The sequence below is a fragment of the Mya arenaria genome, chromosome 3 (genome assembly GCF_026914265.1).
Source record: "Mya arenaria isolate MELC-2E11 chromosome 3, ASM2691426v1".
NCBI classification, from domain to species: Eukaryota; Metazoa; Mollusca; class Bivalvia; order Myida; family Myidae; genus Mya; species Mya arenaria.
In genome coordinates, this window is record NC_069124.1 from 14,463,965 (window position 1) to 14,477,805 (window position 13,841).

Consider the following 13,841-nt stretch of genomic DNA (forward strand, 5'->3'; position numbering starts at 1 on the left):
GGTAATACAACAGTTACATGTGCCGTGGGTACTATGAATTATAAAGGCTAAAGTGAGGTATTTCTTTCTGTTTCAGTACGGAATTCTAAGGAGCCCGGATGGTTAGAGGGAAGTTTGAATGGTAGAGTGGGGCTTATACCAGAGAACTATGTGGAATATGTAGAATAACCCCATTTTAGAACTCCAATTTGGAGTACATGGACTAGCCTGTTTTAGTACTTAAATTGGTGTTTAAGTACTTTTAATTTGAAATACATGGACTAGCCCCATTTTAATACCTTAATTTGGTGTTTAAGTTCTCCTAATTTTGACTAACCCAGTCTTAGAACTCTGGGGTGGATTACATGGACTAGCCCTGCCTGGACTATGATGATGAAAACATGGATTAGCCCAGGCTTAAGATGTTCCACAGTTTTGCCGTGATTAATGACTTTCCCATGGCTGCTTTATATTGATATACTGCTGTACAAGCTGACTACATTTTTTGTGTTCCGATGTGAATTTAAGTTCGTTTTAAGGCCAGATATACCATAGTATTCTCAAATCACAAGGCATTTCTCTAATCTATAACCTTATCTCACTCTCTGTTAATATGATAAATGGGGATGATATTAATCGTATACATAACAACCATATTGTACTTGAATCCTTACTGTTTTCTCCACGATGCAATATGTTTTCCTGTATGTTTTATGTTCAGTAGGTTTCTCCTGTCTTAGGTTAAAGACATCTTACTACAGTTTCTTTGCACCTACATCTTAGCCTTTTCCTTAAACTTATGTATGCATTTGTTAAATCCTATCTTAATTATTGTTTCCACATATTTGTCATAATTCCATGCAAGCCTTTTCTTCCATTTTTTTAACTATGTTGTGTTACATCAAGTCATAATATAAAGTTTTAGCAAGTATTAGCCTTTTCACACAAATTGTATTATTAGTTCTACCAAGTTAGAAGTTGACTCAAATATATATTTCTGTATCTTATGTATTATATAACCACTTACGAATTGATGTAACCCTGAGCAGCCCTAATTAATTATTTGAATATGCTTAACTTGTAAAACTAAAACAAAACAAAAAATATGTAAAAGCCCTTAATTGATAAACAAATGCATGTGCACCTGGGTACCGTTAAATAGACTCTTTAGCAAGGGGCAGATATAGATTAATCTGATTTTAGCATCATGTCAATTAGGATCTGATCTTCATTTTGCTCATATCCATGTGTACATTTCTCATGACAACATATTTTAAACAAAGAGCTTCTGTGATATTTCTTTGTTTTTGTCTCGTTGATTTGTCGATGGAAATGTTTATGTGTCTTTATATAATTCAAGAGGCTTTCCCCCCCTTGGACCATGTTCTTTTAAAAATGCTTTTATATTTCATTATGATTCATACTTTACCTTATAAATGTTTTTGTGTCGCCTGCAAAGCATGGCTGACACAGCGGTATTCCTTTGTCCGTTGTCACACATGGTATGCGCATTGGTGTTTCGGATCAATGACTTACCGTATAACACCTGGTGAAGGATCTTTGAACTTAGTTTTTCACATGGGTCATAGTCATTAGTCGAGCTCTATTGATTTTAGGTCAATAGGTCAACAAGTATGGTAATGGTGACCTTTGCTAGGAAAACTGTGGGCACTCCCGATAGGTGACATAACCAATTCGCAGATATTCAATTTTTAAAATTAGTTCAGTGTTTATATAAATTGTGGTTATTTGGTAAATTGACTGTCATTATAATATTTGGCTCATTTTTTTTTTTCAATCTTTCAATTATGTATATATATATAACTAGCTTCCAAAATCGATTTAATGTTAAGATTGAAAAAAATGTATAGTTTTTTTTATACTTATTGTTGGGTACTTTTTCATTGTATATTTCATGTGTGTCTTTGTGTTAAATGGTTTTTTACCATGAGCAATATATGCATAATTTATTTTAACAATGGTGCTTTTATTTCTATGGCGGTGTGCTCCATATTGTTGCAAATGAGACTGCCATTTTTCTGTTCGTTCTTTTTCAATTTTTAATTACTTGGCAGTTTTTTGCTCACTCGAGTACCTTGTGCCTATTGTGTGCTATAGTCATCGTCTGATGTCAGTCAAGTATTTCAAACAAGCTTTCTGAATATCTAAAGGCAAACTTAGTCAAGTTGTTCTTGTTGTTTCTATGTCAAGGTCATGAAGGAAAATGGTGAAGTCGGGTTATAAATTGTAGCAATTTTGTTAAATACAAATGTTTTATATAAAAAAAAAACGAGAGCATTTTCTACCCAGTTTTTATGAGACTTGGCCAGAATGTTTCTTTTCATGAACTGAAGACTAGATTTATAGTTTGGCAAAAACCTAGGTCATTTATCAACAATATGAAAGCAACATAAGTTTAAAGATTCCACTTTTTTCTACCCAAATCAAATTTTTGCTTCTTCATATGTTGTTTTCTTGAAGTAGGTCAAGTGTTTTGGATGTAATTTGGGTGAGCAAACTAGGGCATTAATGGTCCTCTTGTTTACTTGTATCATGAGATTAACTTTTCCAGCCAGTAAGAATTTCTCTATCAGAAGGAAACTAAACTTAAAATTCCAATGAAAAATGTAGATAGGATGTAGGGATACTGTTAACAAACGTTTCTTTGGTGAACTGAATGTAAATGATGTATGAGCAAATGTTTTTCTGTAAGATGTACCTGTATTATAAAATTTGTTTGTTATGATTTGCATAAATTGCTGAATTGCAATGTTAATTATAAAGATTCATTTTGAAGGAGATTCTTCCAATTAAGACATAACTAATCACATTATTATAATGATCTATTTCACATGTATACCATATCATTTCAATGGCCAATTTCACATTAATGGAATGTAACAGAGGATCATTTAATTATATTATAGTTCACATTTATGATTTAAAACCATGGGTGGTATGATTATAAGGGGATTTTTCACATGTATAATGTAAAACATTGGATCATATCATTATGATAGAATATTCCACACATATGATGTGAAATGTGATTTATCACATGTATGATATGAAGCATTGGATCATATCATTATGTTGGGATATTTCACGTGTATGATGTGAGACATTGGATCATATCATTATGTTGGGATATTTCATGTGTATGATGTGAGACATTGGATCATATCATTATGTTGGGATATCTCACGTGTTTGATGTGAGACATTGGATCATAGCATTATGTTGGGATATTTCACGTGTATGATGTGAGACATTGGATCATAGCATTATGTTGGGATATTTCACGTGTATGATGTGAGACATTGGATCATATCATTATGTTGGGATATTTCACGTGTATGATGTGAGACATTGGATCATATCATTATGTTGGGATATTTCACGTGTATGATGTGAGACATTGGATCATATCATTATGTTGGGATATTTCACGTGTATGATGTGAGACATTGGATCATATCATTATGTTGGGATATTTCACGTGTATGATGTGAGACATTGGATCATATCATTATGTTGGGATATTTCACGTGTATGATGTGAGACATTGGATCATATCATTATGTTGGGATATTTCACGTGTATGATGTGAGACATTGGATCATAACATTATGTTGGGATATTTCACGTGTATGATGTGAGACATTGGATCACATATGTTAGATGTGAGACATTGGATCATATCATTATGTTGGGATATTTCACGTGTATGATGTGAGACATTGGATCACATCATTATAATGGGATATTTCATGTGTATGACATGAAATATTGGATCATATCATTTTAATGGGAATATTTCACATGTAAGATGTGAAACAATTACAATGGTATAATTCACATGAGTGCGCAACATTGAATTCATTGCAAGATTGGATCATTTAATTATAACCTATTAAACATACATTTATGAAACATAAAAAAATTGTATTGCAAAACTTAAGTGAATTATTGATGTAAATATCATGTATATACTCTTTTGCTTATTTAAGGCATTTGTTAATGTCAAGTTCATGTTATTTCCTATTTGTTGTTATATGTTGTTAAGTATGCTACAGTTGGTATCAGTTATAGAATATCACCGGTATTTGCAAATACCTGGTAGTTAATTATACAACTTATTACAGTTAATAACTCACGGTAATAAATCTAAAACCTTTTTCTTGCATTGTGTTTTTATGGGCAATATTATAAGTTAAGGGGCAAAGGAAAACATATCTGGTAAGAGCTAAGGTCGAACCAGAGTATGGTTTCCTGCGCCCCGTATATCCCACATCGGGTCACCTTCTAACAGTGTAAATATCAGTGATTCTCAGGTTGACAACTTGTTTACATATTTAAATGTTTCATTTATTCATCGGATTCGGAAAATGGGTGCCATGATGGTACGATATAAATTTGGTGACCCAATATGGAAAAATATGAGGTCACAGCTTGACCAGTCCTGGACCAATGGCGTTGTGTAATTTATGTTGGAGGCGTGATATTTTGAAATACATTTTCATAATAGGTTGAAACTATGTGTTTATAGGACACATCCCCACCCCAAGTGCACCATTTCACATGCTGGAATTCATTCCTGTAACAGTTGACTGGCTTAGATTGCATGCTTTATAGAATGTTTTAAGTTAAGGGCCATAACTCTGCACTTACTGGGTGCCCCAAACACAGTTAAATACCTGGTTCACAACATAAATTGCTGCTTAACATACATGTCAAGTTTCATCACTCTGGCAAATTGTGCAGTAACACTATGAAGTTTTAGAGAAACTTGTAAAGAGCGTATGAAAAATCATAAAATAATGTCAACATGTTGGCATACGCCCAAAAAAGAATATAGCTCATTCTCTTACCACAAAGCGATTATGCCATGTGTTAGAATTATCATTATCAAACCAATGGTAAATGAGAACGATTTAAATCCGTAGCATAAATCTCAAAATTTCCGCATTCATACAGTTGCCCTCGCGCTATTAACATATATATGGCACCCAAGAATACGAAGAAGACAGCAAGAAAGACGTATGCCAGGAATCAAGGTACATGTAAGGGCAATAAGAGCCAATCTGCACCATTATCGTCCAAACCTGTTAACTCATCTGTTCAAGATCTCCTTGCTCAAGGGGCTGTCATACTTTTCAACCCCAAGACCTTTCAACCCCTATGCCATATGTGAAATCAAAGATTTTTCAACCCCTTTGTCATTTCAACCTTTAAAAGTGCTACGACTTTTCACCCTCTCCCACCCCCATTCCCTAAAACGAAGACATTACATCCAGTTATAAAAGAAGACTGTTCAACCCATTTATTTCTCACCTTTGTAAAGAAAATAAAAAATACAATTTCCTTCAAACTTTATTTTCAAAATCAATAATGTGTAAGGAATAAAAAAAATTAACATCAATATTCAGTTCAATGAATTTGAGAAAGACATAACAAATATTTAATGTATAACAATATACAATTCTAACATAATGTTTTGACTGCGTATTTTTTTTAAAGCAAAGCAAGTTCTATAAATTATACAATTTTATTATTTAAAGATCAAAAGTATGATCCATAATACATGTACATATAAATTCGTTCTGACGTTCCATATTTGTAAAAAGCATAAAAAGATACCAAAAAAGGCAAAATAATATCAAAATTATATGGGTAGTGAATTGCTTAACTTAATTGCTACGTGATGAATGTGTGTTCTTTAAATCATACTTTTTTTAAATCAGTTTCAATTTTTTTGTAAAAGATTTTTTTTTATAAAAACAACTCCTGACAGACATAAAACCAAGGGGTTGAAAAGTCTTTAAAATAGGGGTTGAAAAATCCAGGGGTTGAAATGACATTATTCATCAAAAATGGTGAACAAATATGGAAAACAAGGGTTCTTTTAAATGATACCGAGTTTAATTTGAAAGAAATGAGCATAGAACACGGCATTTCTACCTTATGATACTATAGAAGATCACAGTAAACCTTTTAGCATTCACCAATCATTTAATATGTTTTGCCTTTTCTGCTATATTAAATACAGGGTTACAAGTTATCAGTAATTGATATTTTCTATAAATTCATTATTTAGGAAGTAGTTAAAGGTATATCGGTCAAAATTGATGTCTGTTATACATATGTGTATGTATGTATTGATTTTGAATAAGAGTGTCACTTTAAGTTTAAACGTGATTTTCTAAAAATAGTATATGATTTTTTATAAATTAAAATATCGAACAGGTATCCTCTTTTAGAAAACTATTTTGAGATGACCCCTCGACTCCGTGTCATTCAGGCGCTTGCAGTTGAGTTTCAAGCTTTTAACGGATGCATGATTCGTGGCAGTAAACAAAATGGACTTGACAATCTCAACTTTTTTGTCAGCAATATTCGTTCTTGTGTTATTTTTATCTATATTGGTAAGTATCTTATTTGCATTCTTATATTCTATTTATAAGATTGATATGCAACACTTAGTATATGAGTGAAGACTAGCCATTGCATCATAGCCGAGCTTGCCTTTTAATTTTAATAACATGGGACCATTAATTATGTCATCATACTTGCAGTGGTAACCCTAAGTTAAGATTGAAGAATACGTATAAAGACATGTCTGTGATATGACCTCATTTGCATGATTATAAAGTTAACCTTTGATGAAATTGCATCTAGCGTGTGGCTGTGTACCTGCCACTTAGTCCATATAAACAGCCGCTTCAGAGTCTTTGACAATTTTTGATTTAGCGACTCAACGCGTTCATATCCCACTTGTTGTTTTCCTAGCCAAGAATGGCAGATCCCAGCGCTAAGTATATTGAAGGGAAAGATAACGGGCACTTGCTAGGTGGTTCGAAAATGGCGATGCTTTATTGACAGAAGTCGATCTGAATTAGACTGATTATTTCTGTTTCATTTAATACTTAAGTGAAATAAGAGAAAGGTATTTGCTAAAATAATTAATGCGTAACTTTTGTGTTTTTATTTAACAGTGACTTGTTAAGCATTGTGGCGTTACAATTGAAGAATATATTTTACTTGGTATGGATCAGTCGACTTGTGGCATTTAGGGAACAAAATGAATATCCAAAATTAATGTTAAAAAAGTTCCCTATATGCGCATTATTGTGGCTAACCTGCCACTGAGCACAGAGCTATTATAAGATACTGGCTAATTCAACCAGATCATAACAGAGGGCACACTATGTACACTTACTAACTAATAATCGTTATGGTCAATCCAATCAATCCTGACTAGTCTATATTCCAGACTAAAGTATAACTGGATGTAGTCCACCTATAGTCTCATGACGTCCACCATCTCAGCAAAAAGTAGTGAACGGTCCTTGCGCAGAGAATTCTTGTTGCCACAATTTTGAAATTATCTCCTTTAAAAATTCATATTTCTATAAAAAAAAATTTGCCTACTATTAAACACATTTATTTATGTCATTATGACAAATAAACATATTCAGATATCATAAAACACTTACATGTGTCAAGTGTTTATCAAGTATCCCGATATCTGTAAATTGTGGACAAATCTGACAGGTTGTGTACATGTATAAAACGGTATTCATGACCCAGAATAAATTTATGTAAAAATAACCACTCGAATGACAAATTCAATCCAGTTTAGATCACTGTCAGGTATATATTGAAGAATTTTGTCATTATAATTCAACATTGATGCATAATATTACTATATATTCTTTCACCCGGTGTTAAATGGTAGTGAGTTGTAGCGTTACAGGGATACATCAGAAATGTCAAAATAATAAAAAAAGTATCCCTGATCATTCATTATTGTAGCTAAACTGGATGTGAAGTTTGCCTGGTGTGTGACTTAAACCTGCAGCTATTTGATGGTTGAATCACTAGCATAGAGCTTTACCAAATGAGCTAACAAGCTGGCTGGTTGTAACTAATTAATGCTTACCAATAACTACATGTACCTTAAAATAAGCAATCTTAAAGACGTAATTTTCCCGCAAGCACTGCACTGGTAAAATGCTTTCTGGGCTTGCTCAAATTCTATTTTATATAGCAGGGTTTGTTGAATTATTTTAATATAAGGGTTTAGGCTTGTTCATCCAAAAGTCAGATTTCGATGACTGTTTACCCCATACAATATTTTCAGACGATAATTTATATAATTTTTTTTCAGCTGATTATTGTCATATATGTGACATCAAAGGCATATCCCGACCTGGGTCGCTATGATAGTGAGAAGTACTTTGAAGCTCCCGACAAGAAAGATAAGTGCCCATTCCCGAGTCTACATGATCCTCCAAGCGTTGATCTCTCCGTCATTGTGCCTGCTTACTTTGAGCAGGAAAGATGTAGGTTTACTTACAGTATGAAATTAGTCCAGTGATTATTTTTCAACCATTTTGGGAAGGGGGTCAGCATTAGGACACCTTATACAATCAAATCTGCCTCATTAAATAATTCTGGACTTTGCAATAGTTGAAAGTCACTGAGATTTATTTTTAACTCCTTTATTATTCTTTAGAAGTAAAATTGTTTTGCCTTTTGGTATTGGCAATGGAATTAGGGCCATAATTAAGTTCTGCCCTGATATTGGTTCGAAAAATTAAGTCATTTATGCATATAAAAGTAATAATTATCATTTAACTTTCATGTTTAGATCAAAACAGTTAAATATATTTTTGTAAAATCACAGCCGTAAAACAAGAAAATCTTCATTTTAGTGCCAGCCATGATGGATGAAGCTTTAGAGTTTTTGGATGACAAACAGGTTGGTTAATGATTTACAGATTATTGTATATGAACATTATATGCTTAGTAAGATAAGATTACATTAATGATTGTATATAGATTATTGTAAATGATAGAAGTGAATTAACTGTAAACCATTAACAAAAAAGTTACTAAACATTTTAGATATGCACCAACCCATTAATTAATATTTATATAACTGACTTGAAAATGGTGTGAATATTATTTTTTCCAGAAAAAAAATCCCTCGTACAGTTATGAAGTGATTGTTGTGAATGATGGCAGTACTGATAAGACATCTGAGGTATTGCTATAGTCAATGAAAGTAACCTTTCCTCAACTCTTGAAAAAATGATGAGCTTTGTTAAATAGTCTGTGTTATTTAATATGCTTTTATTCTCTGTTCAAGGTTTCATATTTCTATCAAAAAACAGATAATTACGAATGACTTTTATAAAAAAAATTAACAATAATTGTGAATGTCGCATTTAATAAAGTATATACCTGTACATTTGGAACATAAGTTTATAAAGTGTTTTCATGTAGGTGGCTTTGGAGTACACAAAGAAGTATGGCAGTGATAAAGTACGAGTTCTTACGTTGGAGAAGAACAGGGGCAAAGGAGGAGCCATAAGACTGGTTAGAATAATTATCTCATTAGACCTATCTCACTTGACTGGTTAGCACAATTGTCCTATACGACTGGTTAGAACAGTTGTCTCATTAGACAGGCTATAACTACTGTCTCAATAAAATGGCTAGAGCTACTGTCTCAATTAAATGGCTAGACCTTTTGTCTCATTAGAACAGGTAAAGCTATTGACTCATTTGACTGGTAAGAACAATAGTTCCGTTAGACTAGTAAGAATAGAGTCCCCCCCCAAAAAAAAAAATTCAGTCATTTCTCAGTTACAGACTCAACTTAATTTGACAAGAAAACAGTCTGCCTTGCCAGCTTGGAATCAGATATTTGTTGGGGTTTTAAATGTAAGAAAAACAATCTCTCATAAATTATGTTGATATGGAAGATTTGATTAATCACACACGTACATGTATATAAAAAATATGATGCCTTGTCTCTCCACAGGGTATGTTTGTAGCCCGAGGCCAATATATCCTTTTTGCCGATGCTGATGGAGCCAGCAAGTTTAGCGACCTGATCAAGCTGGAAAAATTAATGTCAGAAATGCGCAACAGCGAAAACATGGCCGTGGTTTGTGGTTCCAGGGCTCATCTGGAGCAAGATTCAGTGGCTGAGGTAACTTGCTTTTTAAGCTGGTCTGTTTATTGAAGAAAATAAGTGGTAGTAATGTCAAAGCCTTGGTGTCTTTTAAAGCATCGTTTTGATATTTAATTGGAATGTGGTATACATGTTGCCTGACACAATATGCACACGTACAGCAAAGCCCATATTCTGTCTTTATTAATTGTCCAGTTTTGCTCCTTTAAAAAGTCAACTGGGAAAACAAATAAATAACTAAGATTTGCTCTACTTCTTGTTGTTAGTTTTGTAGTAACTAAATACAGTTGAACCCTGTTGATTAGAACTCCCAGGGACCAGCGAAATCACATTGAGCCTCAGTAAATTAAGCCAAGCAGTAATGCTTTCATTTAGTAAAAAAAATGGTCCTTAACTTCCAGTTTGAGCCAACGAGGAATTTGAGCTGATGAGGCTCGACTGAATTACATTCAGGACCTATTTTACTAATTTGTGATGTATCAGTATTGAAATTTTTGGTAAACGTGAAAATTGATGACTGTCTGTTTAATGAAGCAAAGTTTTATTCAAAAGTTATGTTTATAGGTATGCTTCTCAACAATTTGTAGAGTTTTAAGTTCAAAACAGTAATTGATTTTATTTATTTCAAACATGAGTGGTATTTTGTTATGCTCAAATAAAAAGAAAAACTTCTGTTATCTCATTTCAGCGCTCCATGTTCCGCACGTTCCTCATGTACGGGTTCCACTTCCTTGTGTATTTCCTGTGCGTGCGGGGAATCAAGGACACACAGTGCGGGTTTAAGCTTCTCACCCGGGATGCGGCCCTTCTGCTATTCTCAAATCTACATGTGGAGAGATGGTGAGAGCCAGTTTAGTGTATACCAGTTCATTTTTGCTTATTGATAGACAGCTTAAGTTGACATTAAGCACCTGAGGAATGCCACTTAATTTGATAACATGCAGTATAACATGAATATGTTTTTATTTTTGTAAATCATTTGTTTCAGGGCGTTCGATGTAGATCTCCTTTATTTAGCACAAAGATTTAAAATTCCAATTGGGGAGGTGGCAATCAACTGGCAAGAAATAGAAGGTATGGTTAACTAGTAAAGAATAAATACCGGTAGAAGGTATGGAAAACTGATAAACGAATAAATATGAAGCATAAAACGTCATGCTTAAATTTACTGTTTTATAAATCTGTTTTTTTGGTGACTAAATCAACACTTGTTCGAAAAATGATACCAATTTTTTTTTATAGCTTAAATACGCTTGACTTACCCTATGAACGCTTTTTCATGCAGGTCATTATCTAATATATAGTGATCCTATGAAACTCAACCTCATTAGATAAATACAATTTTACAAAGATTCATATACATGAGCATTTGTTACTTAATGTACTTGAACCCTAATACTGTTAACTTTCAGTTCTTGGTTCCAACAGGATGTTTGAATAATGTGTTTAATGAAGCTTTTTAAATGCAGGTCTTTGCCTCATGCTTTATTGTTTATTGGTTGCTTTTGCTCACAGTGTGCCTACCTTTAAGATTGATTTTATTTACGAAAGGTGCATACACATCTAAAATGTATCTTTATGTATTGTTTGCTTAAATATGAACTTTCTGTTGCAGGTTCTAAGATGATTCCTGTTTGGAGCTGGCTTCAGATGGGCCGGGACTTGTTATTGATACGACTGCGATACGTTCTGGGTGCCTGGAGAATCAACACAGACATCAAGAAACTAAAATAGAAACTTTGTTGTTATTAGGTTGTAGGCTTTGTTATTCCAATTGACGTTTAAGTGTTCATCATGATGATGGTCACTGTAAAAAGGTAGATGACTGTTCTAAATTTATGTAAATGAAGTTGCAAGACAGCTAAGATAGACATGAAGTAACAGGGATGCCAATTTTCTTTTCTTATTTTTTAAATGATTTTTAATTACAATTACCAGTAGATCAATATATATATAAAAAGTACATAGTATTTATCTGTTTCGATCTTCTTTCACAAATAAAGTATGTCTTGTAAATACTGATGGAAATCTGATTTAAAATAATGTTTACAATATGTTTACAATGTTATATTCTTCTACTGGTTTCCTCTTTTTTTACAATTTTGTGTAGGCATCCCTCGTTAAAAGATGGCATGAATAAGCTATGAACTTTTGTAAAGAAGGAATGGTTGGTTTGACATAAGTGAGGATTTCACTATCGATATGTGGGAATTGCCATAAAGAAAAATGTAGATTAGTTTTGTGTTTTGCTATCATATAATGTATCTGTGATTTGTAAAAGTTATACAAGTTGTTAAATTAATCCATGTATACAGACACGGACCTATAAACCATGGATTGGAAACTGCCTGCTATGTCTTTATAGAGCTTTTGAATTAACATTATCCAAGATCATATCCAGGGTTTATAGGTCTGTGATACAGAACATTAAGTATTATAATGTATTCAATACATATTATTGTTACTTATCAATCTTCAAAAGAAAAGATAAGCAATACTTTGGCAAGTGTTCTTAAATATTCTGTGACACCTACCAAATTTCTGTGAGGAAAAGAGTGCAGCAAAATAAGTGTCATCCCTTTCTGCTCAGCAATGTTGCAAGTATAGCATATCAATCCATTTACGCTAGTTTTCAGTCAACTTTTCTGAAGTTATAGAACTTGAAATATATTTCAGCAAAATTTAATAAAAAATATAAGAATAACTCATTTTATGCTTGATTTTATTATTAAATGGCACATCTTGAATTTTGTTTTTGTTTTTTTCCCTCCTGCTGCAGACAAAATTTGTTTAAAGGTGCACTCTCACAGATTTACTGCTTTGGCAACTTTTTTTAAGTTTTGTCTTGGAATGAGCCAATTTTTGCGTAAATATCAGCAAACCAGTGAAATAAGACTGCTGACAAAAGATCAGATCGCAGATTTTCATATTTCCATTTCAATTTTCAAAAAATTTATGTTTTATGGCTAAAAGCGTTGCTAACTGTTTAAGAAAAATGCATAAAACATCAATTTTTGAACTTAAATATGAAAATCTGAGATCTGATTTTTTTGTCAGCAGTCTTACATTACTGGTTTCCATGCATTTTTCGCATTTATTAACTAATTCAGTGACAAAAAAAATAAATTGTAAAGAGATAAATCTGTGAGAGTGCAGCTTTAAAAGTCTGAGTTACAATTATTATTTTTTAAAACCTACCTCTTTTGGCTGTCTGTTTTCAAAGAAGTCATTGCCATAACACTGGATTTGTCAGCTGTGATGGAGGCTGAAAGCTCCTTAACTATTGGGGAGTTGTTCACACAAAACTAAACTTGGAACACATTATCTATGAGTAAATGTATAGCATGGCCCATAACTCTTATTATATAACAAGTAATTCATGAGTTGTGTCCCTTCGGGATCTGCTGATGTTTACCTTTTTGACATTTTCCTTTCTTTTGTCTTTGTTCACATAACTGTACCTCTGTGGCATGAAGTATTTAAACTTATTTTGATACAGTCATATACATATATATTTTATATGGTAACTGCATTAACTGGTATGGATTTGTTTACACTTGTTTTTCTTTTTTCTGTTGTACCATTTGCGATATAAGCAGATTTTTATTTGGACCTCTAAGGCTGATATGCCATACATAGATGAACTATCACTAATCTTGAAAAAATTCATCATTGACCCAAACACAAATTTTTGATTTAGGAGCCTTTGTTTTACATACTTCGAAAAGAGAATATCATACTTGAAATTCACTATTAAACAAGTCATATAGTTAGTCATTATTTGCTTGTAAATATTACTTTTTAACAGACAAACATTTCTGTTTAATGTATCATTTAACCAATCTGTTCATTTTCTTCTTATTACGGTATATGGAGG

General features: G+C 32.8%; 2 protein-coding genes across 2 annotated transcripts in view; both read left to right on the forward strand.

Moving 5' to 3' along the window:
- Nucleotides 1–4,157, forward strand: part of LOC128228513 (rho GTPase-activating protein 26-like) — a 41,604-nt gene extending 37,447 nt beyond the window's left edge. The window contains exon 27 of the mRNA XM_052939860.1: nucleotides 77–4,157. Within this exon, the coding sequence (XP_052795820.1) occupies nucleotides 77–168 (92 nt within the window). The 3' untranslated portion in view covers nucleotides 169–4,157. The remainder of the gene's footprint in view (nucleotides 1–76) is intronic.
- A 2,128-nt stretch (nucleotides 4,158–6,285) lies between these two features.
- Nucleotides 6,286–12,711, forward strand: LOC128228514 (dolichyl-phosphate beta-glucosyltransferase-like). The gene is made up of 9 exons (XM_052939861.1): nucleotides 6,286–6,404; nucleotides 8,150–8,324; nucleotides 8,697–8,743; nucleotides 8,960–9,028; nucleotides 9,271–9,363; nucleotides 9,812–9,982; nucleotides 10,653–10,804; nucleotides 10,953–11,038; nucleotides 11,580–12,711. The coding sequence occupies exons 1-9, from the start codon at nucleotides 6,339–6,341 to the stop codon at nucleotides 11,696–11,698; spliced, it is 978 nt and encodes a 325-aa protein (XP_052795821.1). The 5' UTR covers nucleotides 6,286–6,338; the 3' UTR covers nucleotides 11,699–12,711.
- Nucleotides 12,712–13,841: the final 1,130 nt, after the last annotated feature.

Bases quoted from the DNA above. Each gene is read 5' to 3' on its own strand.
- LOC128228514 (XM_052939861.1), top strand. From the start codon at position 6,339: ATGGACTTGACAATCTCAACTTTTTTGTCAGCAATATTCGTTCTTGTG. The intron at 8,744-8,959 runs GTTGGTTAATGA...TATTTTTTCCAG, and splicing joins AGTTTTTGGATGACAAACAG to AAAAAAAATCCCTCGTACAG. The intron at 10,805-10,952 runs GTGAGAGCCAGT...CATTTGTTTCAG, and splicing joins AATCTACATGTGGAGAGATG to GGCGTTCGATGTAGATCTCC.